Genomic DNA, 23,556 nt, shown 5'->3' with positions numbered 1-23,556 from the left:
TTAGTTATTATAAAAATGTCCTGACACCTCTAATGGAGCTGGACTCATCATGAAAACAGCTGCTATGTAGGCCCTCCATTTTGTTTTCTTCATATTACTCACTCACTGTTGATCCTCAGATCATGTTGCGGCACCAAGAGACTGAGGTATGCCCTAATTAATTAAGTTGCCAGTGCTGTGCCATATGCTTAAAATGTGCACAATAACCTACCTCCTTCAATTTTGAGATGTACATATGAATCCTGCTGCTGTGTGATGACTACAAGTAGCCTAGGCTACCTCATAAACTCAAAAGGAAAAGATAGAAACTAAATGCAAACAGTTGCAGTGAACAAACAGGAAACCCTCAATTGATTTAGGCTTTAATGGCATTTAAAGTTGTATGTTGACCAGTGTGTTAATCTGGAGCTAATAGGATGTGAAACTGTATAAGGTCAAAGAGCTTTTCCAACCTCATCTCACCTAAATTCAAGAGTCATGTTGCATCTTTGTCACAGTAGTAGGGAAACTGTACAAATTCTGATCAGCCTTTCACTATGCAGCTGCTGGTTTCATTGTCGGCACTAGATGCCACTAAATCGAGCTCTCTGATGACGTCACGTTTGTCCAAAACCCCAAAACCTCTATGAATGAGTGCATCTCTCGCCGGGTGCGGTGGCGCGCGCCTGTAATCCAAGCTACCGGGAGGCTGAGGCTGGCGGATCGTTTGAGCTCAGGAGCTCTGAGCTGCAGCGGACTGTGCTGATCGGGTGTCCGCACTAAGTTCGGTATCGATATGGTGCTCCTGGGGGAGCCCGGGACCACCAGGTCGTCTAAGGAGGGGTGCACCGGCCCAGGTCGGAGACGGAGCAGGTCAAAGCCCCCGTGCCGCTCAGTAGTGGGATCGCGCCTGTGAATAGACGCTGTAGTGCAGCCTGAGTAACACAGCGGGACCCAGTCCTTTTACACTCTGTACACTGTTCAACTAACAGCTGGGACAACACACACACTCAACAACAGTGTGTTTATGTGTTACAGCAGCTTCATCACTGCTGCTTTATTTTCATGTTTTCAGAAAAACCTTCAGACACCAGCTCTGTTTGTTTGTGCTACAGCGCCTCCACCTGGGGGAGAGGAGCAATGACCAGCAGCCAATGCAGTTCCACAGATTCAGTAAACTACCAGGGGTTTCTGTAGGATGATTTAATACACTTGATGGAGAAGAGAGAAATTCCTCCAGGAATGAAAATCAGAACATCAGAAACTAAACTCATATGTATTTCTGTATATAGTATAGTACCTAAACAGTCGAGCAGTAGTACATGGCACACTGGGTAAAACATATATTTCAAAGGTTTGTTTTTTTATTATCACTATTCGTTAACATATCTGCCAGCCACAGTGATTTGTTTGTCATGACCACATTTTTCTCGCATCCAGGAAAATTGTCAAGGGCAGGACCTCAGGACCTTTAATGCCCACACACTGAGCAGTGCAGGACGGGACCTGATAAAAAATGTTGTTATTATTATTATTATTATTATTATTATTATTATTATTACTATTATTTTAATTATTATAATTATCACTAGCAGTATCTTTTTACATTTATTGTATTAATTACTAACAAGAACAAAAGTGAATGAGAAATCAACATAGATAAACAACTTAGCTAAGGAACAATAGGCTAATAGTACAATAAATAATAATGAACAATAAAAGCACAGTATGTGCATTTTCACTCGAGACCCTCACCTTAAGACAGGTTCTCAAGAGGAGGTCAAACAGGACCAATGTTGTCATGTTAGTTGAAATTGTGCTTTAGGGCTACACATTCCCACTTACCCCAAAAAATAAAATAAAATAAATCAAATTACCATGACACAAAATGCCACAAAGTGCAGTCCAGGAGCTGAGTCTGGGAGGTGAAAGCTAGAGCTGGTTAGAAACTTCTGTCACACCTGGTTCCGGACAAATATTTATTTACAGTTTATTTAAATGAATGTCTAAATTACAATTGATGAATCCATATCTGTTAATGTCAAATATAAAGTTTGCTTCATCATAGTAGCAAACAATGATAGTGTATACTGTAAAATGACTCACTCAGCCGCTTGAATAAGTTGTATAAAGCTAGTGACATGGCAGCATCAATAGGCTTTGCTCAGATTGTACCAACAGTCAAACTGATGGGAGGGGAATGACATCTTCCTGCTGAGGTGCAAGGTTCAGAGTGTCAGAGAGGAGGAGCTGTTGGACCACAGTGGCATCAGGTGCTTCCACTGCGGGTTAAGTTGGGATAGTTGATGAGCTACTGCAGGATGCAGCCAGGGCTAGAATCACCCACGAGTTAATATAGTCACACACAAATATATCATTTGTTCGTCAAGAATTCCTACAATAGAGGTTTAAACATTTTAATAAATACAGAGACAACTTTCAAGGTACATAGGAGAATTAAATATGCTGTGCCATCACTTAATTATTTTTCTTGAAAGCAATATCTGACAACGTAGACTGGACTTTCAAAGGTGACGGCAGACATCACATTAAAACATTAGTTCCTTCGTGTTTCTCACTCCAAACTACCCTGCTTAAAAACATACAATTAGCCTACATATACACAACCGGAAATGAAATTACCACATACCATTAATGGAACCCACATTGTAGGTGTAACACAGCCACAAGACGCACGCAGGGAGAGTGGTGATGCTCTTCCGGACGGTTCCATCATTTTACGCACGCTAAATGAACTCGATGAATGTATAAAATCAAAGGGGAAACACATCGGTGTTTGTTTTGATCACTTAAACTGTCAAAACCTTACCTCACCATCTTCCATCCACTTAACAGATATTGTACAGTCGTGTACCGTCGTGCGTAAAATGGTACGCTCCACCTGCAGTCTGCGGGCTATAAACCCCTGCAAAGCTCTTTAAGCCCCTCAGTTTTATCTCTGACTCACGGCAAATATGAGCCACGGAGACCGTTACACTTCTTCATCCTACCGGAAGATTTTCGGGGATTCTCCCAAGTTCCCCATCTCCTCCTCTCGCATGGGCAGCGCCTCTCCTCGGAGCACCCCTGGGCTCAGGTCCATGGCTGCGTCCCGCAACAGCGCGACCTCCATGAGCCTGTACAGACGGGTCGGCCGGTCCGCCTCTTACTCTCCGGTGCCCACCGACTCCCTCGACTTGACCCAGACCTCCGTGGTCAACAGTGAGTTCAAAGTCGTCAGAACTAACGAGAAGGAGCAGCTGCAGGTAGGTGTGACGGGTTGGAACAAATTGTTATTTTGGCATGTTGAGTTGAAACAAAAACATTCATTAAAAAGTATTTCAGCTGATTGGTCTATAATGATCTGTTTGCATTTATTGATACTCCATATGTGATAAAATTAGGTTCAAGAACTTCAACCAGGACATTTTATTCCAGAACAATTATTTATAATAATAACACTTCACAGAGTTAATCAGGTCCACCTCCTCTAACTAAATACCTTCCAATTCTGATGTCCCGGTTCTGTCAGAGTATGACTATATTAGTTAATTTGAGATAAAGACTATTGGGCTCCTCTAGTGTCAGAATGACCATATTCTGAACTTTATAAACATGGGCCGATTTTAAGACAATGGGCCCCTGGGCACAATCACAATCAGCTGCCTCAGTTTCAGGGTATTGTACATGCTGGCTGTCACACTGTCATGGCTTAATGAGACACTTGAATGGAATGGGGCCATCTTTCAGATATGGGCATTTTTCATGGCAGACATTTTGACTTGTCATAGTAGGAAACAAACAGGTGTCACTAAAGACATTGCAGCTTATAAATTGAAGTCAGCAGAATTTCATGTTCCAGACCAAAGGATACTAAAGAGATGAGACAGGCAATAGATGTTGGTGAAGGTAACGCTTTCTCATGAGTGTGGCTGTCTGCTGTTTAGGAAACAGTTTTGACTTTACTCTGCAGTTTTTAAGGAAAAGACCTTCCATTAGCATCAAAGCAGTGCCAGAAAACATTTAGAGGAATCATCAGGCTTTTATTTAGGTGTGATGGGATGCTTTCTTTATGCTCAGCCCCAATTTAAAGCTGCTCTAATAAAACTTTTTAGATGAACAATAGATCAGGTTATTATGTGTGATGTGAAAGGGGTCACCTGTGGTCATGAAGCCACAGGGGATTATCAGCCAACTCAGTTGTTCCCCTCAGTTATCATCAACTAAATTTCCAGCAGCAGTTGCCAGCAAAAAACCAAGTCCATTGTACATTACCTGCTCAGCATTAAGTAATGAAGTTAGCAACGAGCTGGTGAAGATAATGGAGCATTTACTAGTTAAAAAGCCAGAAGTAAAAATAAAAACAAGACTTAAGAAAAGGGAAAAAAATGATGTGTACCCACAAAATAACTAAAATACAATAAAAAGTATTTTTAGTTATAGTCTGTCAATTTAATCTAATTTGTCAACAAAATAAGCATGAGGAGGCACTGGTGCATGTGTTTATTGAGACAAGGATGTCTTCATGACTGTGGATTGCCTTTAAAGTGTTTAAAGTGTTCTATTTGTGGTGTAATACCTATTCTTAACTTCTTAAATCTTGCCCCTGACAGATACACCTAATAATAATAATAAGAAAAAATACTTAAACAGATAAAAACAAAACTACACATTTTTTAACATTAAAAATTTAACTGAAAACAAACCCACCACGGAAACGTACTGAAACTAAACTGATTTGAAAAAAAAAATAATTAAAAGGAAAATATAAATTTAAAAAGCTAACAAATAATGTAAAACTATTATAACTCTATTTCTTAGGAGTTGGTGGAGCCCCAAAATCACCAAAATCGTTAACTTTAGTTAACAGCACTAGCAGTCTAGCACTGATGACAGAACACACTTCCAGCAAAACTCTTTAGGCGCCACTAGTTGACATGCAACTGGTAGCTGGTTGCTGGTTTCTACAAGATGTCATTCCTAACCTTAAGCCCAGTTCAGACCAAAGATACGTGATGAGAAGAGTTGAAACAGGCAACTACTTCAAAGCACCATTCTGCAACATTCTAAAAACCTGCTGGTTCACACTAATGCAACTAGATGAGACGGTGTATCATCTCTATGCAACAACTCTCTGTACTTCCGTTCTGATTTGCAGCTTTTCAGGCTTATTTTGTGGCTGAATATAATTTGTAGCTTCTTAAAATATGAATGAGGATGGGGTTAGTGAGATACTGGCTACAGTTGCATTTGTAGTAGTGATAAAATGATGAAAAACATAAAACGAGCATCAGATTGGGCTGTATTGATAATAAATACGCCACAATAAGATAATGAACCATGTTTCTAAGGGCCGCCATATGTCCGCAAGCCACATTGGGTTAAGTGACTCAACATATCTTATTTGCTGCCTGTCTGCTATTACAACCCTTATGAAGCATTCTACGCTATCCCATTGCATAGGGTCTTAATGATCGCTTTGCCATGTTCATCGATAAAGTCCGGCACCTGGAGCAGCAGAATAAGATGTTGGAGATGGAGCTGGTGACGCTGCGGCAGAAGCAGGGCGAGCCATCCCGTGTCGCTCATCTCTACCAGCAGGAGCTGAGGGAGCTGCGGTCACAGGTGGAGGATCTAAACAGGGACAAGAACCGCATCCTGATCCAGAAGAACAACTTTGAGGATGAGCTGCAGGTAAAACCATTGGGTAATTTTGAAAAGGGTGAAGATGTAAGGATATTTTTCCCTCTGTTTTGTTTCCTGTATCCTATTAGTGTTTACAGCTGCAAAGCCCTGTTCCCCTCAGAAAGCTGTCATTATTTCATCTTCACCTTCATCTTTCTCTTTGTGTCATCCATCATCTCACAATCTGATCATCTCAACACTCCTCTGATCTTTCCTTTCTTTTATCTAAGAATGTTTTATGTTTCTTTAGTGCCAGCCCCCTCAACTCCTATCCTCTCCTGTCTCATTTCAGAAGCTCAGTGTGAAGTTTGATGAGGAGGTGAGGGCACGGGAGGAAGCTGAGCAAACCTTGAGAGCCTTCAGGAAGGATGTGGATGACGCCACAACCGTTCGCCTGGACCTGGAGCGCCGTGTGGAGTCGCTGATGGACGAAATCTCCTTTATGAGGAAAGTGCACGATGAGGAGATCCAGGAGCTGAGCAGCATGATGGAGGAGCAGCAGGTCTCTGTGGAGCTTGAGCTCGCCAAGCCGGACCTCACCTCAGCTCTGAAGGAGATCCGCAACCAGTATGAATCCATCGCCTCCAAAAACCTGCAGTCGGCCGAGGAGTGGTACAAGAGCAAGTTTGCCAGCCTCAGTGAGCAGGCCACCAGGAGCAACGAGGCTATGAGGGCCAGTCGGGAGGAGATCAGTGAGTTCAGGAGGCAGCTGCAGTCCAAGACCATCGAGATAGAAACCCTGAGGGGCGCCAATGAGTCTCTGGAGAGGCAGATCGCAGAGATGGAGGATGGACACAACTCTGAAGTCTCAGCACTGCAGGCAAGCAAACAAACTTAATTATCAAAAAGAATAGTGTTCTCTGATTGGGCTAAAATAAAGTCTTACTGTTTTGTTTTTAAACATAAAGGAATACTCGTAAAAATCTTATTGTATACAAAGTTGCGGTGACAGAATTATGCCATAGAAATGCAATAATACTTGCATTTTCTACAAAAAACTGGCGTAGCCCTAATGACTGATGAATATACAGAAAAAAGATAAAATGCAGTGTTTTGAACAGGCACTGAAACAGTTAAAGACACAATCTATTGAAATTTAGACATTACACATTTGAATTATGAACAGTCAACCTGAAACTACTACTGTTGAAATGTGCTGGGGGAAAAAAAGCTAGTCGCCTGTTGCGGCACTGCTGGCACAGTCTGTGTGGAGGTCATTACTGTCTACAACTCTGGAATAATAGGATTGGAAGGAAGCAGATCTCAAGGTCAAGTTCCTCTTGAATTATGTCACAGCTTGTGTAAAGCTGTTAGCTAAATGACCACAGCAGGGAGCCCCCAACCTTTATATGTCAAGGACAAAGTCAAAGCAAGGAATCCAGCATACTGACCGTCTTGGATTTTAAAACAATCAGTCATACACTCGCTAAGTGAAATTCTTCTGCCAACCTCTGGTTTCTGTGCCCAAGTTTGGCTATTACGTAAGTTCTCCAAAAAAAAGTTCCTGTTTCTAGCCAAGAAACAGTCCAGCATGACCTTCTCACAAAACCAGCACATTATACTTTGGTTCTTCATACAAATTAAACAAGATGCAACATGTTAATTAGTGAGCGTTAGAGGTGCTAGTAGGCAGGTTTTATTACCTTTGGACAGAGCCAGACTAGCTGTTTCTCCTTGTTCTGCATGGATGTATAAAGACAATACAGCGTAGGGGGGCGGGGCCCCATTCATTCCTGTGAATGTTGCTCAGTGAAGCCAAAAAGTTCAACTTCCCAGGTGTACAGTGCCCGGATTGTCCATATGTTTGGCCCATAGAGTAAGACACTACAGATTTTTGCAAGTGGAGTGGCTTACTTCAGGTTTTGCCCTCCGCTTACTTGAATGGGAATAAAACGATATAATTGTGCAGTTCTTAAAATCTTAAAATCTCAATAGTGAAATGAGTCTTTTGCTGGGCTTGTGACGCAAACAAAAAAGTATCCACTTACTTACTCTTTCCCAATATAGGTCTATGGGGAAAAGTCTGTTTTGGCCCAGTTGCATCACATGACTGACCCGGAAGTTGTAATTCCACTGTTTGGCCACTAGGAAAATTAACTTAAAAGCCTGGCACACTTCCTGTAGGCCTGGTTTCCAGTCTTTGTGCTACACTATGCCAACTTGCTGCTGGTTGAAGCTTCATATTCACCAGGCAGATATAAGAACTGTATTGATCTTATCCTTCAATGCAAAATAACAAAGTGAACATATTTTCCTAGAATGCCTAAGCCGTTTAACAGCAAACAGCAGAATTGGCAATACACATAAAGATGGCAGCAGGGAGGCTTCCCACTAAAATGTGACAAAATCTATTCATAGAAATAAAGAAATCCTGTAATGATGACCTATTTCAAATAAAGTTCTGACTCCTTCTTTATTTAAAGTTAGTTTGACAATTTCGTGACAAGACCGTCTTATTCAGGTTCAAGGTCTGCAGTCAGAACATGACCTTTCCTGTGTGGTAGTCACTTTAAGGAGCGTCTCTAACTGTGAGACTGACTGTAAAAGTTCTTTGTGAACTGAACCTGCGTGTCAATTAGATTAACCTCTGACCTGCTAAAGTGGATACAGGAAGGCCATCTGCTTTCACTGGCTTCTTAGAGGAGCTACAGCTAAGCCCCAAAGGTTGTATCCATTTAAGGGAAATGAGGAGATGGCCACCAGCTATACCACAGAAAAGTCTGCACTATAGTTGATTATAAACAGTCTTTATACATGCAGTCCATATAGTTCCAGGGTTCTGTTCTCAGCTAATAAGTTCAACCTAAAGAATAACGTACGCAACATACATTATTCGGGCAACGTACTGAACAGACCAAAAGATTTGGTCTTACGTTTAAATTCCACAATACATTTGAGAAGTATGTTAAATGATGGGCAGAGTTGCAAAAGCATACTTGCATACATTTTGACTTATGCCTGCACACCATTTCATGCTGCAAATAGTCTCGTGCACCCCATGATCTTTTTAAATTTAAAGGTACAGTTCACCCCAAAATCAAAAATACATATTTTTCCTCCTACCTGTAGTGCTATCTATCAGTCTAGATTGTTTTGCTGTGAGTTGCCGAGTGTTGGAGATATTGGCTGTAGAACTGTCTGCCTTCTCTTAAAAATAATGGAACTAGATGGCACTTGGCTTGTGGTGCTCAAAGCGGCAAACAAAAAAAAAACATCTGAAAAAGTCAAAAGCAATGTCTCATTCCAGAAATCATTTTCCCCACAAATACAACATGCTGATGTTATTAGCACAAGCCCATGGCATTTTACAGCATATAAATTAACTTAGCGGCTAGCAGACTTTTCCTCTACTCATATGAAGCCAGGTATAACAGCAATATTAAACAAAGGTAACATTACAAAGTTTGGCACCATTACAACTCACAAGGTCCACCAACAAAACAACTGTCTTATAAAAAAGACGTTTTCCGTACAAGTACAACATGCTAACATTATAAACACAAGCCTATGGCATTTTACATTGTATAAATTAGCCTAGTGGCTAGTGGAGATTTTCTCTGCTCATATGAAGCCAGAATAAATCAAACACAAGACTCAAAATGCTATTTAGTGGAGGCTTTATTGTCTTCACAATTTATGTTTCTTATCTGTGAAATTAAAGTAAATAAAATCCTTCTTTCCATGGAAGGAAATTATTTTCAGTTTACAAAAATAAACAGGAGTGCTGCGTCACTGTGACATGTAGTTACATTTCTGGGGAGGTGCACGTCTGACGTGTGTTGACACAGAGCCTACGCCATAGGTACAGCATTGATTCGATGCAGAAGTATTAAAGGAGCTATATGTAAGAAATCGAAAGCAAATAGTCATAAAATCCTCCTAATATGTCACAGAGACTAAGGAATAATGTTCATATAACATACTGATCTCACCGACAACAATAGTACAGCCAGAATATTCGCATTTAAAAAAATATTTTACGGTCCGCAAATCATGTTTATGTTTTGAATTTGTGTTTTGGCCTGTTGCGCCACCCACCGCCGTCTACCAGTCACGCAGTCAGTAGAGTCTCAGCATCAGTTACAGTTACAACTGAGCTACAGCAGCACGGCAAGCAGCATTAGCAGTGTCCCGGTACATAACATTAGCAGCCGGCTCCTCCTCAGCTGTATCCCGGCAGCAGCGTTAGCAGCAGAGAAGCCGGACCGCTGGTCCGCTGGAAAACCGAAGATCAAGGACGCGGCGACGCGGCCCTGCCATGGCAGCCGCCATGGGCAAACAAATCAGTCTCCAGCGTGCTGCTGTCCAGCAACCTCGAATCTGTAGGGGAGGGGGGGCGGACACGACTCACGGCAGTATTTTGAATTTGAGTGCAGTAACCGTTTTGGCCACATTCTTACATACAGCGCCTTTAAATCCCACTTGAGATGTAAACATTATTGGTGTCCACCTCAGCGGAGCTGTAATGATAGCTAGCTGAGTGGTGCTACGTGAGCTAGCAGTAGATGCACGCCTTCTGCGTGGTGATGCGATTGGCAGGTGCAGTTTGGTATAGAGAAAATAGTTCCTGTATGCTCACAACAAGCCAGTGGATTCTCTTCAGTAACCAGGTCATGGTTTCTGGAAAGAGACATTGCTGTTGAGTATTCTTTGGCATTTTGTACAACACAAGCCAACTACCATCTTGTTCCATTATATTAGAGAGAAGGCAGACATCTCTACGGCCAATATCTCCTTCACTTGGCAACTCACAATAAAAGTATCTAGACTGATAAATAGCACTACAGGTAAGAGGAAGTATATGTATTTTTGATTTGGGGTTGAACTGTCCCTTTAAATAAACGCTTAGTGAATTAACTCTGTAAAACTCGGTTAGACACTTATTGTTTTCTTCCTGCTTTCTTAATGCCAATGTAACAGGACACTATTTCCCACCTGGATACTGAGCTGAGGAACCTGAAGGGTGAGATGGCCCAGCACCTGAGAGAGTATCAGGACCTGCTCAATGTCAAGATGGCCCTGGATATAGAGATCGCTGCCTACAGGTGCTGACTACATTAAACACAAATCCACTAAAACATCTCTTGACTAGTAGAGTCATTAAACATCTTCAGACACTGTGAGTTGTATTAAGTGTGTGTGTGTCCAGTCTGACATTTGTTTCCTTTGGTCCTATAAGGAAATTGTTGGAGGGGGAGGAGACCCACTTTAACTCAGGGATGTCGTTTGGTGCTGCCAGCTTCAGCTACCAGCCTCGAGCCACCGCCGGCTCCTCCAGGAGCGGCCATAAGGAGAAAGAAGGGGCCAAGAAGGAAAGCTTCAAGGAGAGCGGTGAGGACAAAGATGAGGCAGACATCAACTCCAACAACTGAAGGAAGAATGGCAGAGGAATCTGGAGACTGTAGTTCATAGTCACATACTGTGTTTATTAAGGGAAACACTACAATAAATGTTTTAGATTTAGAGTTGAAAGTCCCAGTTTAGATGATCTTTGGACTCTAAAACTTATTGCATTTTCTTAGGGTAAAATGTAAAAATGTAAGTCTCTGACACTAAAAAACTGACCTCTATATCTAGACCAAATGTACTGTATGTCTCCAGAGGAAATGAACATGTTGCAAATATTATGGTAAATATGTGACCAGGTATTAATTGCTACACAAATCAATTTCCATTTTGGTGCTGTGAAAATGCACTGAAACCTGTGTGACCGGTGAGAAAAAAAACCTCAGATACAAACTTAATTTCATAGTTCAACTTCTCTGTTGTTTTGGCATGTTTTAACAAACTATGAAGTTAGTTAAGACTGTACCCGTAATTTGTGTAGAGATGTTTCCCCCCTTGCTGACATCATCAGATAGATCATGTTTTATTACCACATACACAATGTTTTAGGCGTGAAAACTATTAAACACATCAGATAGTACAAGTAGTCCAGGTCCAGTGGAAAACTGTTGGTTCAGCTGCACTCAATAATGGATGAATAAAATGACATGACTAACAAATTGTTTCTTATGATCATTATGCAAATCAGCATATTCACAAATCCAGGAGGACATCCATTCAAGTCCTCCTCCAGTCAGGTGTTTATCTACATAAGTTCAAGCCACACTGGGAAGGAGCCTCAACTCAATACTAATTTGCAGCTGTATTTTTTTTTAAAGATTGTTTACTCATAAGTCTACTGTTTTCCTGACTTCTGTATCAAATTCTTAAATATAATAAACCATTGAAATAACGAATACTTTTGAGCAAGATAGTAAATAGAAATTAAGATTATGTTAGACCTGCAATAATACATATTCTGCTCATTTTCCTGTGACAAAGTGGAAACATTCAAAGTTATATGGCATAAATTATCTCTGCAGGCAAAGCTAACGCCTCACTTAGCATGCGGCTAATGAAAAACCTTGTTTCATACAAGTACATTTTGAAAATTTCTTTAAAATCCCTTTTCCTCATGTATTCTTGCATGACAGGTTGAATATGTTATGCTTGACAGAGGTTTTGAATGAAAAATGTACAAAAAATGTTTTTAAAGAAACTCAGAACTCACCAGCGTTTGAATTTCTCCACTTCAAACTCTTAAATGATGCTATTTCCCTTTTAGCGAGGACACTTCCAGGAATAGTATTTGGTGCAGAAATACAATGGTGCAATGAGGTAAAAATGTAAAAATTGCAATTCTATAACTTAATGTTGTTTCACTTCTTGCTAATAGGTACAATTGAGTTGGTGTATTCAGCCATCAAAAACAATATTAACAGTTCTATACTGCCTTGGTTTTCCCTTAAAGTGTTGGGAACCAAAACTTAATAGTTTCCATGGAACAACTTAACAAACTAACCAGGAAATGCTACCAGAATTACATCACAGGCTTTATATATAGACACTTGATATATACCATATATAAAACTGTGGTCACGGAGGAATCTTCTATCTATAAACTTCCATCATATCGCCAACAGATAATATTGACTGGTTGTCATGTGGTACTTCATAACTGCATACATATAAAGTTTAGGTTTAAGGGTATTGGTATTAGATAACAAGCATACATCTGAATAGAACACAAGACACATGATGAATTAGGAAACATCTCTCAGTTGGGCAGTCATTTATTAATTCTGACAAAGCAGTAGGAATGCTATTTTTTACAAACCCTATCAAAAGACTTTGATATAAACCCCAGTTAAATAACTGCTTTGTGCTCTGCTGAGCTGAACTGAAAGCAGGTTTAATCAAGTCAAACTCATAAATTTGCATCAGCAGACAATCTATACAAAAGCTCTTAAATTAAATGTGTAAATCAACAAGAAGCAAGCTGTAATTAAAAATGCAAGTGTAGATCTACGCTCCACAAAACACACACACACACAAACCTTTGGTAGTACATTTGTTTGAAGCCCTTTAAATCACAACTGAAATCACACTTAGCCCTTGAGATCATAAATACAAAAAAATTAAGATACCAGTTGCTAGTTTCCAAAAAGATAGGTCCACTAGACTGATGCAGCTTCACAGAGACATTTAAGTTTCAGCCCTACATACAGTGGTTTAGCTCAGTTTTAGCTACAGCAGTAGTCACAGTCTTGTGTGCAGTGGAAGCACAATGAACACCTACTTAAGACTAGGTATTTGTCATTTCCACTCATGTAAAATTCATACGTATGTCACCTGTGTCCAGCAAGACACATGGGTCGCCCTGAATATAAGATGGTGATGTTGGGAGCTGGAAATCTGATGCTACATTGTGAACAGTTTAAACTTGTATCAAATGTAAGCAGATAGAAACAATCCAGCGACAACACATCCAAAACAGCTGTGGAGCACTTTTAATGCCAATGTAGAAAATGTTACTCCACATTATGAGTCCAATGAAGAGAAACACAATCCAAAAATAACGGTCATCCCCTTTGGAGTTAACGACATCCGCCTCTTGTGCTCATGACTGTGAGGGCAGGACCAGGCCAAAGTGCAGCACCAACAGACCATCCTGAAGCAAAATGGAAACAAAACCAAAATGATGACTCCAAAGTGATCCTGATCTCCTACAAAACTCCCATCATTAAAACTGTGGTTTGTTCCTACTGTGTGTTTTTGCTGTGCTTACCTGTAGTGCCTCTTCACCTACAGAGTTCTGTATATCTTTGAGTGACTGGTAGTGATCTAGGAGGTGATCTCCACAAACCACATCGACCTGCAGGACACACAGAAACACTTCAGACCACTGCAGCAGCAGAGATTCAATCAGACAGAGCTGAGCAGTCCACAAGTCCTGTGATGCCTACAGAAAACACTGTATGTGTGGGTTTTAATAATTTTGCAGGAATGTTTCCAGGCATCTGGGTCAGCCCGGGTCCAAAAAAAATTCTGGGGGGACAACTTATGAGTCCATCACAAGTTCAACTATCCACTGTATTCAGTGGCGCATCAAAAATGCAGGGAAACGTTCAACTGACTAAACCTGCAGGAGATGCCATAAATGTTTCTGATGAACTGGAAGGAGAATGATGGGCTAGACTAAAACTCCACATCAATTCCAAAGTTCCAAAAAGTGTTTTAACAATATAAGAATTTAAAGGTACATGTTACACAACTGTTGTGACCTCTGCGACAATGGACAGTGGCCCTTCATTAGTCTTCATCTGTCCTCTCCAGTCAGCCCACAGCAGCGCAGCATTGAAGCCAGGAAATCAACATAAGCTGCTAATCCTCATCCACGTGTTCCTAAATACAAAATACACCAACACCTGAATAGTTAGGTGTTCCCGTTCGTCTGTGCTTTGACACCTGATTGTAACATTAATATTTTCAACCATGAACCTTCTCTCACTGCTCTGAGACAGACCTGTGCTATCATTGCACTAATTATTTGATTATAATCAGATTAAGGTTGTCTGTTGTCACAGACACCCTGCTGAGTTTTGACCCAAGCAGCTGATCCTTCTATATCGGGCTCTGCTTGTAATCAGTTGTTTCGTGTCTCCAGTTTACACATGTGCATTCCTCATTGCACTGCTTGTTGTACTGGTCGCATTTTATGCTTTTTTGTTTGGATAAGGCTGACTTTGAACTGAAGTAACAGGTGTTCAAAGGTAACAGCCCATCTGGTTAATATGAGTGCTGAAAGAAAGCAGCCAGCGCTCCACAGAATATCTGCACACTCAACAGCGCTTCCACTTAAGGCTAGTTCACATTACACGATTTTCACCCCAATTTTGCGTCGTGGAGACAATCGTAATCTTTTGAGTGTTCATACTTGGCGGCGTGTTTCTGTCATTGTGAGTCTTGCCAACTGCGTTACGACCTGTGTGTGCACACCACAAGATTTCTCCACTGAGCCCTTGCCGACAGAGCCCCAGAGATAACAAAGTGACATTGCCAAACTGCGTTTTTGAACTTGGAGACGACACATTGTAAAGGCATGGATATTCTTCCTAGTGTGGAATCAGATCTGCCTCCAGGGCCTGGGTCCAAACACAACACGCTCCCCGTGATCCTGTGGACGCTGCCATTGTTGTTGTTGCTTGCCGGCTTGTCAGTGTTGCCACATCTTGTGAGAGAAACAAGCAACCAGGGCTAGGGAAACAAGCCCAAAAGAAGCAACGGATATATATATATAGAGAGAGAAAGGCGACGTATAGAGAGCAAGCCCAAATAAGCAACTCCATTTTAGAAACAAGCCCAGAAAACCACAACCCGCGACTACCAATATATGTAAGCGACTTTACCAAAAAACAAGCCCAAAGTCGCGGACCTGGCAACCCTGCGGCTTGTCCTCCTCACATTTCTCCCAACCTCCTGCGTGCTGACGTAGGACGTATCTCGCCTCTCATTGGCTGATGCTCTTTGTCAGCTGTGTCAGACAGTGTCAGTTTTCTAGCATGCCAGATATCCAGTCCCAGTCACAGACGAGGGGGTGACTTGCTCGTAGGCTTGTTCACACGAGGACTCGTCGTGGCAGACTTATCTGCCGACTCCCCTTCGACCCAAGGTGGCTCTCAAGATCCTCTGCGACGTCAAAATCGCTGTGAAAATCGTGTAATGTGAACTAGGTTTACAGTCTGAACTCGATATTGAGCCTCAAACAGAGTTAAAAAGTTCTAACCAGTCAAAGATACTGAGGAAGCCTCTTGAATGGGTGAGGAAATTGTCAAGACCATACTGTCCTGGTGGCTTGGCTTGACTGACTCTTTTGATACAGAGACATGGTGGGTCTACTCAATGCATGTTTTGATGCTTGGTTCGAAGAATAAAGACAGTAAACACAGTTGGTTTAATATGCATTATAAGCTGCAGGTGTGTGTTGCCCATTAGTGTACATTAATGTAGCTGGGTCACACATGCTTCCTGGCTGCACACCAGTTTGATCACTCTGCTGGGCATTACAAAATTGCTGTCTCTTAATCAGCAAAGACACCCTCTCTTACATACACCAGCTTGACCCTGGTCAGTGTGCACGCCTACACTTTACTGTACTGCCAACTTCCTTTGCTGTCCTGTTTCCAAGACTGTCTAAAGCAACAATCAGGATCAAGACAGGGACATGTCACCTTGTGAACTCATTAGCCGTAAGCCTGGCAGACTCACCTGACAGGTGGAGCTCAGCTCCATCTTCCTCCTGATGAACAGCTCCACGTGGCGGACAGTGGCCTCGCCGGACACACGGACGTACCGCCTCTCTAATGGCTAAACAGGGACAGGGTGGTCAGGGTGGAGTATACTGTATCAGACTTTTCAGAAGAAAGTAATTCATCAAAAACTCTACGGAATACAATGATGAACTGATGACACTATTCTTGACAGAGATCCCAACAGGCTCTGTTGTTACAGGACTGCTTGATGTCCCTTGATCAGGGATGTCCTGATATATAAGCAGGTCTGGTAGCAGCCTCCCTTACAGTGCACAATTATAATCTAATTATAACTATTAGAAACACTTAATATTATGAGTAAATACCTTGTAGTTATTGATGCCCTCTTCAGCCCTGAAATCAAAACAGAAGTCAATACACAGTACGGAGAACCTACTACTGAGCAAGTAGTCAAATTACAATTTTTCTCAATTGTTTACACACAAATACTGGTACTTGAGACACAATGACCACAACATGTAACTCATGCACCAACCCCCTGAACCAATTCTGCTAAACTACAAGCATAATTCCTGCTTTACACTCAAATTGCAGTTCTAAAACACACTTTTTTCAAAACACTACACACAATTCTCTGCATTTGGCACAATTTTCATGAAGAAAATCTCTTGTTTTCACAAGGAACACACTGTCATTCAAAATTCTAAAGTTAATTGCCCTACTATGCACACTGACTCATCACATGGGCAAACACCTGTCACACAGTTTTACAATTAGCAATCAGAGCTTTAGCATAAAAGGGCAACAGGTGAGTTCTTCTGTTTTGGAGCAATGGATGCCAACACTGGAAACAGAGGCAGAGGCAGAGCCAGAGGAGTAAGAGTAAGAGGAGGAGGACGGGGAGGACGAGGACGAGGAAGGCCAAGGATCGTAATCTCTGATGAGATCCGAGCCACTTTGGTTGACCATGTAGCAGCATAGTTATTGGTTTTTTTTACTGTTACTGTATACAGTAAATTCTTCTGTTGTTTTCTATGTAGACCACTGTATGTGCAACTTTGTGTTGGTTGGGATATACACTGTGTACATTGTTTTTGTGGGAAAAATAAAATATATTTGTTACCGTGTATTTGTTGTTCTTAGTATAAAAACAATATTCTAAAATGTTTTACAACACACTTATGTATGTACTGTCTGTAGTAAGTGTAACACTGAACAAAAAAAAGGCCTAAGTCATTATGATGAATGGAGAAGAAGTGTTTTCCATTCATCATAGTGTTTTAAATTGAGCACATCAGTGTTCAACTGGTTCTTATAAATGTCTATTCATATGATGGTTTGTGTGTGTCATTTGAAAACAAAATACCATTTTGAGAAGAAATAACATTGTTTTGAATGTAAAGTTTCATTTTGCAGGAGAATTGAGGGGTTTTGCCCATTGTGTGTGTGTTTTTTGATTTGTGTGTAGAGTTCTGAGAGTATGAGGCATGCTTTCAGAAAATGTGTGTAAACAATCGAGAAAAATTGTAAGACACTGGGGCCATCTAGTAGTATGTTTATGTAACAACAGCATAGTTTGATTCACTGCTACAAACTGCATTCCACATATTCCTCAAAGGGGAAGACATGGTCACCAGGAGTGTCATATTTATGTCTACAGACCAGAAGCAAAGCCCCTATCCTTTCATCTAACAACTCTTTTTTTATTGTCTCTGACAGTAAGAGACATGAGAACAGCAGTAGTTCCCTAACTGCTAATTAGAGAATGATTTACACTTTCAGGTTTTTGATTTATTATAGCTGTAACAGTGCTGCTACTTCACACTGACCTTGTGAGTTTGTATTTTCTAAAAGAGAGGCAGAGTACACAATATGCCCAGTGCGACAGGCACTTTTCACAGAAGACTTTTCACATATCGTAGATGCAAATGTACAAGTGTGATGAAAAACATTTACAACGGCTGCACTCCATTTAAGACTGTGAGTTGCAGGGTCTTGTTGCTGTGCATGCTAGCTCATTAGCATGGCTTACTGGGAGCAGAGTCATCGTTAATGTTATTAGTTACACCTGCGTTTTTACTGCTATGACAAGGCCAATGTCTGCTGTGAAAATGCCTATTGGTTACACTTGTTAGAACACTGTTACTAGGAGACAGATAACAAAAATAGACCGTGAGAACCTGTTTGCTATTCTCAGTGCAAAGAGGGCAGTGTTTTTTGCATTTCAACATCAGGCTGAGAATTAAGACAAGGATAAAAAAGGCAAATGCTCTGCCATTTGATTCTGTCTGAAAGCAGCAGAGACTAAACCTTCTCCCTATCATCCTGACAGCAGGTGTGGCTTATTAACTAATTAAAACATCTCAGTAACAAGATTAAGAATGAAAACACCATGACATGTTGGGCCAGTGAGAAACAGTTAAGACTCAAATACACTCAAAGCAATTACTTAAGCGCCTCATCTGATTCATGCCGATCATATGGCACACTGCAGGCATCAGATTTAAAAATGCCAAATCCACAGAACAATCACTTTTTTAGTCACTTAAAAGTCATATTAAGAACAGCTAATAGTAACTGTATACTATGTCAAATAATTGCTATTGTCATGTTTGTGTAGCAAGTTACGTCTTATGACCACCAGATGTTAGTAAACATTCATTGTAGATGACATGGGGTGGGTCTGTTATGCTAACGTAACTACCAAGGGTCTGAGCTTTTATTTTTCTTATTTTTAGTATCAGACTCAACAACACAGCAGTTAAAATCTGTAGCACTGTAGGTGTTAGCAGCGGTCATTGTTTTTGTTAGCATTGTAGAATTACATTTGTACTGTTTATAAAGTTTCAGCTAAGCTAACAGACGCCCGCCTTTCTGTCTCTCCGTCCTTCCTCTCTGCCTCACAGCTTTGGTGGGTCTTCATTTGACACTCCACAAACAAAAACAAGGTCAATGAGGCTGTGTCAGAAGCAGTTTGACATGCCTCACGTGGTTTTAAGTGCACGTTCAGCCATTTAAAACAATAGTGCAAAGTGTTGTGTCTGATGCCTGAATGAATACATTTGCAACCTAGATTTTCTTTGTGTAGGGCCTTTTTTTATTATATCTACACGTGCAGAATGGCTCAGAGGCTGTGTAACCAATAGCCAATACAGATGCAATTCACGCTGGACAAAACTGTCCAGCAATAGCATCAGATCCTTACCCAACAAACTCCAACAACAGAGATACATCCAGCTCAGGAGGAATGGCGAACACAGACTGAGGAATGTTGTCCTTCTTCTGCCTCTTTAACACAGGAGGACCTGGAGGGGAGACCACCACTGCAAGGCAGGAGAGAAAAACACAGGGCAATAGCTTGAGTGACAGAGTCTCAAAGTTTTGATACTGTTATGCTAAATCTCAATCTTTGGACCTCCATTTCAGAAGTGCTTAGATATAAAAGCAAAATGAAAACACTGAAGTTAAAATGTCAAACACATCATGCTTACACAAATGGAAAACTGAATGTTGTTGTGCATGTTCAATAAATCTTTTCCCCTCTTGTTCAACAAGAAGGAAAACTCCCCCAGAAGTTGTTCCCCTTCTTTCCCTTCCCCCTTGTCCTTATTTTTAGTCTGCCTATGCACACGCCACTGATCACAGTATGATTAAACTTTACTGTGTTTGGGTTGTGTTGTTGAAAATACTCTGATTAACCAAAGATGGCACTGCAGTGAGAGAACATCAATTTGTTACTCATTGACAACAAATGGAGCAGTGTCAATCAGGTCCATAAGAGGCTCTATGGCCAACAGTGTGTTAAATGTGTTGTAGTTAAATATTATTTATTAGCTTATCTGCAATGTGTGAAGTAACACTGCATTCAACTTTATCCTTTAATAAGCTATTGACACAGAAAGACGGTGATATACTGTGTGTTACATTACACACAATGGATCACAGGAGTTCACGTGACATTGCCCCAAGCCTGTTTACTTAAACTTTTATGGTTGAACTATTACCTGGTTTTGGCACCTCCATCCCTCTCTCTTTGTAGAAGTTACACATTTGTTCTCTTTCCACTGTGGTACAAAATTAAAAAAGAGTTAACGTTAGGATTCAAACAGAAAATGACACAAAATGATGTTCATCAACTACGTTAAACTACATCTGAGTGTAAATATACTGTACTTACACTCCTCCAGGAAGGGAACCATTTTGTAAACAATATCCTGCAGCTGTCTGTCAGGCCTACAGGAAAACAAAAGCATTTGACGCTTAACACTGACTGAAGAAAATGAATGCATTCTAATTTCCAGAATAATATGTAATGATTTTCCACAGTTGTTAAAACTTTTTCCTCTGGATAACTAGCAACAATCTATTTAAATAACAGGCACAGAAAGAGACACAAATGATCAAATAGAGCAAATATCATCAGACCTACCTGATGTTGTAAAGTGGTTGTGTCTGGTGGACCACAATGCTGCATGTGGGACACCTGTTGCTGTAGAAAAAGTGCTTCACAATGCAGCTTTTGCAAACTTGGAGAAAATAAAACATATCACAATGTAAGACACATAGCCAGATTAATATGGACTTTTGAGAATGATATAAATATTATTTTTTGAGACCTTATGACTATATGCAAGCCAATGTCATTTTTTTGAACACAAACATATAAAAGAGTTTAGTAAGAATCCTTTAACTTAAATGTTTTAATTAAAATACTGTGGCTGAGACATTTAGTGAGCAGTATGTTTTGCTGTAAAAAAACAAACAAAAAAACAACACTGACAGACATGTCAGTGATAAGCTAATATCTGCTGATCACTGACTAGTTTCCCAGCTGGTCTCCTGTGCGTGGTCTTATTAAACCTAACATGTGTGGCATGAAGACATCATGCTAGGAAATGACACGTTGGTGTGGGTATCCTGAGAGTTTAGTGCTCTAGGAGGCATACTGTGAAAGCACCACATCTCCAGTTTGCACACTATTCTCCTTGTGTCCCGTATGCCTTACTGTATCCCAAAAAGTCTGACTCCCAAAGGAGAAACCCAACCACTGGAATGCATTCAGTGTTAAAAATGTATTAAATTAAACATCCAATTCATGTGGAACTCCTTGAATCCTCTCAAGGCCCTCTGACATCTCTGTTGTAACTCACATGTGTGGAGGCACTCAGTGATGGTGGTGGCATCAATGAAGAAGCCACAGCAAAGGGCACAGCGGATATAGGGGTAGAATTGATTCAGAGGGAGCTTGGGCTGTGTGAAAGTAAACAAATGACAGTCAATGGTTACTGCTTCAAAACAGACTTGCAGTTGCATTTCTTTAACATTAACTCACGTCTGCCTTTTAAACTAAATCAAAAGCAATGCCATGTGTAGTTAAGGGTTAATGTAAGTTTCAGTTATTGCATATTCCAGTTAAATAAGCAGGACAGCTCAAAGATGTGGGATATTATTGTGAGTTGTCAGAAAAGGGAGGAAATTAAAAGACTTTATTATGAATAAAATAATAATAAAGAAGAAGAAACCTTCACTGTGTGAAATTAAATGTAAACATACCTCTTCCTCTGAATCGCTGTCTGATATGGTGCGTTCCATTTGTATTAGGAAAATCGGAATTTTAAAGTTCTCAGGAGGAATTTTCCACTGGAAGTCGGATTTCCAACTGGGAAAGTCTGGGGGACCTCACCAACCCCGACCTCAAAATCCAATACAACTGCTCCGTGCATCAACAGTAATGAAAGCTGTAGTAATATACCGTTTATTAGCACTTCTGTCTTATTAGTGTCTCATTACAAAACGTCGTATACGCAGTCCAGTCCAACTATCTGTCTGTGGACACGATACTACAGTGTTTGTATGCGCAAAATACAGCCTAATGTGTCGTTATCAACGAATAATAATAATACTAATGGCTAACCTGCCTCGTAGCGGTATTGCTAACATAGTGGTTTTCCGACTCTTTGTACTGGAACGCGGCCAAGTCGGACGTGACGTGATTCTCAGCTCCGACAATCGAGGTAAATGAAATGCATCAATATATATGTTGATTCTTCATGACTTCATGACGTCCAACAACTGCTAACTAACACTAACGTTACAACAAACGCCCCAACCTTTTAAGTCACGAAAACAAAACTGGAGCCGGTTTATTTTGAAGTAGAATTTAACCCTGGGCGTCAGTGTTAAGTTGTCACAAGTAAAATATGAAAGATATAGTTCCTTGGGATGTCAGTAGTTAGCTACGCTTGGCTAGCAGGCTAACATTAGCTTGCTTATCATATGCAGGATTAGTAACAGACACATATGCGCTTACAGAGTGAAGTCACGGCTTAGTTGCTAACGTGACCTCACATGACACAGTTAAACGCCGCAGTCCGTGCTATAACCACAAAAGACAACTTAAACACGAAACAAAATTACTTCCTAACTTTACCTACTTTGTCTCCTTCCTCACACACTCACGTTAGCAACTTAATTTCCTTCGCGCGTGTTTTGCGATCAATAACAATAACATTTCCGGTTTTAATCCTTCAAAATAAATGTAACCTGACCTGTAAATCAATATTATGCACAAAACCGAAAGTACATAATTTTATAGAATTGTGTGATTCAAAGGGTGTGAACTTGGATTAAATTAACTGCACGAAATATAAGAAAATACAGTGAGTCAGTGTTTTTCTCATAACTCATAACACGATTGCCAAATCCGATACACTTATTTTGAAAACATGATTACGTATTTTCCGGTAGTACACTACACACTCTTGCCAGCAGGGAGCGCTCAAAGCATGTAATCGTGGTCAACGAAGGATTTACAGTCACTTTTCTTGAAGAGCAGAAGTCATTCCTGTGTTATACATGTATCAGTTTCTGGTTTTATCCTACACTAGTTATCTACCCTTTCTTTTCATACATTTTTGATTTTGTTGGCGTCATAACGAGGAGGTATTGCTTTGTCATATACGTAATCAATCCCATAGGTGCACAGGTGTGACCTCACTTGGCCACCAGAGGTAGTCACTACTGTATCAGGAGAGGCTCCTTGAGCTCTAAATGAGAAGAATAAATAAGCTGAAACAGCAATACTGCAGTTGCCTAAATGTTTCAAGTCAACATTTTGTGTCAGATATTTGCCCAACATAATAACACTGAATTGGAAAAAGTACATTGACTAAATGTCATCTTTTAGCATTCAACACAGCCATAACAATGTGGACAACACTATCTGTAGATCCACCAATTTACATTATTTTCATTAGAGATCATAGAGATATTTCAGACAAATTGCACATGGATC

The 23,556-nt window shown here is 40.6% G+C and overlaps 2 protein-coding genes across 2 annotated transcripts; one reads left to right on the top strand and one right to left on the bottom strand.

Annotated features, from left to right (window-relative positions):
- Positions 1-2,888: 2,888 nt before the first annotated feature.
- Positions 2,889-11,906, top strand: inaa (internexin neuronal intermediate filament protein, alpha a). Its single transcript, XM_033612729.2, has 5 exons — positions 2,889-3,245; positions 5,443-5,673; positions 5,957-6,484; positions 10,585-10,709; positions 10,844-11,906. The coding sequence occupies exons 1-5, from the start codon at positions 2,955-2,957 to the stop codon at positions 11,034-11,036; spliced, it is 1,368 nt and encodes a 455-aa protein (XP_033468620.2). The 5' UTR covers positions 2,889-2,954; the 3' UTR covers positions 11,037-11,906.
- Positions 11,907-12,766: 860 nt separating this feature from the next.
- pcgf6 (polycomb group ring finger 6) lies at positions 12,767-21,992 on the bottom strand. The gene is made up of 10 exons (XM_033612730.2): positions 21,816-21,992; positions 21,413-21,512; positions 20,692-20,788; positions 20,440-20,495; positions 20,267-20,326; positions 19,468-19,585; positions 16,628-16,655; positions 16,258-16,356; positions 13,778-13,864; positions 12,767-13,660 (listed from the first exon to the last, which is right to left on the bottom strand). Exons 1-10 carry the CDS (start codon positions 21,852-21,854, stop codon positions 13,610-13,612), a joined length of 735 nt encoding a protein of 244 aa, XP_033468621.1. The 5' UTR covers positions 21,855-21,992; the 3' UTR covers positions 12,767-13,609.
- Positions 21,993-23,556: the final 1,564 nt, after the last annotated feature.

Source organism: Epinephelus lanceolatus, chromosome 17, assembly GCF_041903045.1.
Source record: "Epinephelus lanceolatus isolate andai-2023 chromosome 17, ASM4190304v1, whole genome shotgun sequence".
Classification (NCBI taxonomy): domain Eukaryota; kingdom Metazoa; phylum Chordata; class Actinopteri; order Perciformes; family Serranidae; genus Epinephelus; species Epinephelus lanceolatus.
This window is presented reverse-complemented; position numbering and strand designations above follow the sequence as displayed.

Excerpts from the sequence above, each read along its gene's own strand:
- inaa (XM_033612729.2), top strand. The coding sequence starts at position 2,955 with ATGAGCCACGGAGACCGTTACACTTCTTCATCCTACCGGAAGATTTTC. Across the intron at positions 5,674-5,956 it reads ACTTTGAGGATGAGCTGCAG|AAGCTCAGTGTGAAGTTTGA; the intron begins GTAAAACCATTG and ends GTCTCATTTCAG. Across the intron at positions 6,485-10,584 it reads CTGAAGTCTCAGCACTGCAG|GACACTATTTCCCACCTGGA; the intron begins GCAAGCAAACAA and ends CCAATGTAACAG.
- pcgf6 (XM_033612730.2), bottom strand. The coding sequence starts at position 21,854 with ATGGAACGCACCATATCAGACAGCGATTCAGAGGAAGAG. Across the intron at positions 21,513-21,815 it reads ACAGCGATTCAGAGGAAGAG|CCCAAGCTCCCTCTGAATCA; the intron begins GTATGTTTACAT and ends ACTTTCACACAG. Across the intron at positions 19,586-20,266 it reads GATGGAGGTGCCAAAACCAG|TGGTGGTCTCCCCTCCAGGT; the intron begins GTAATAGTTCAA and ends CCTGCCTTGCAG.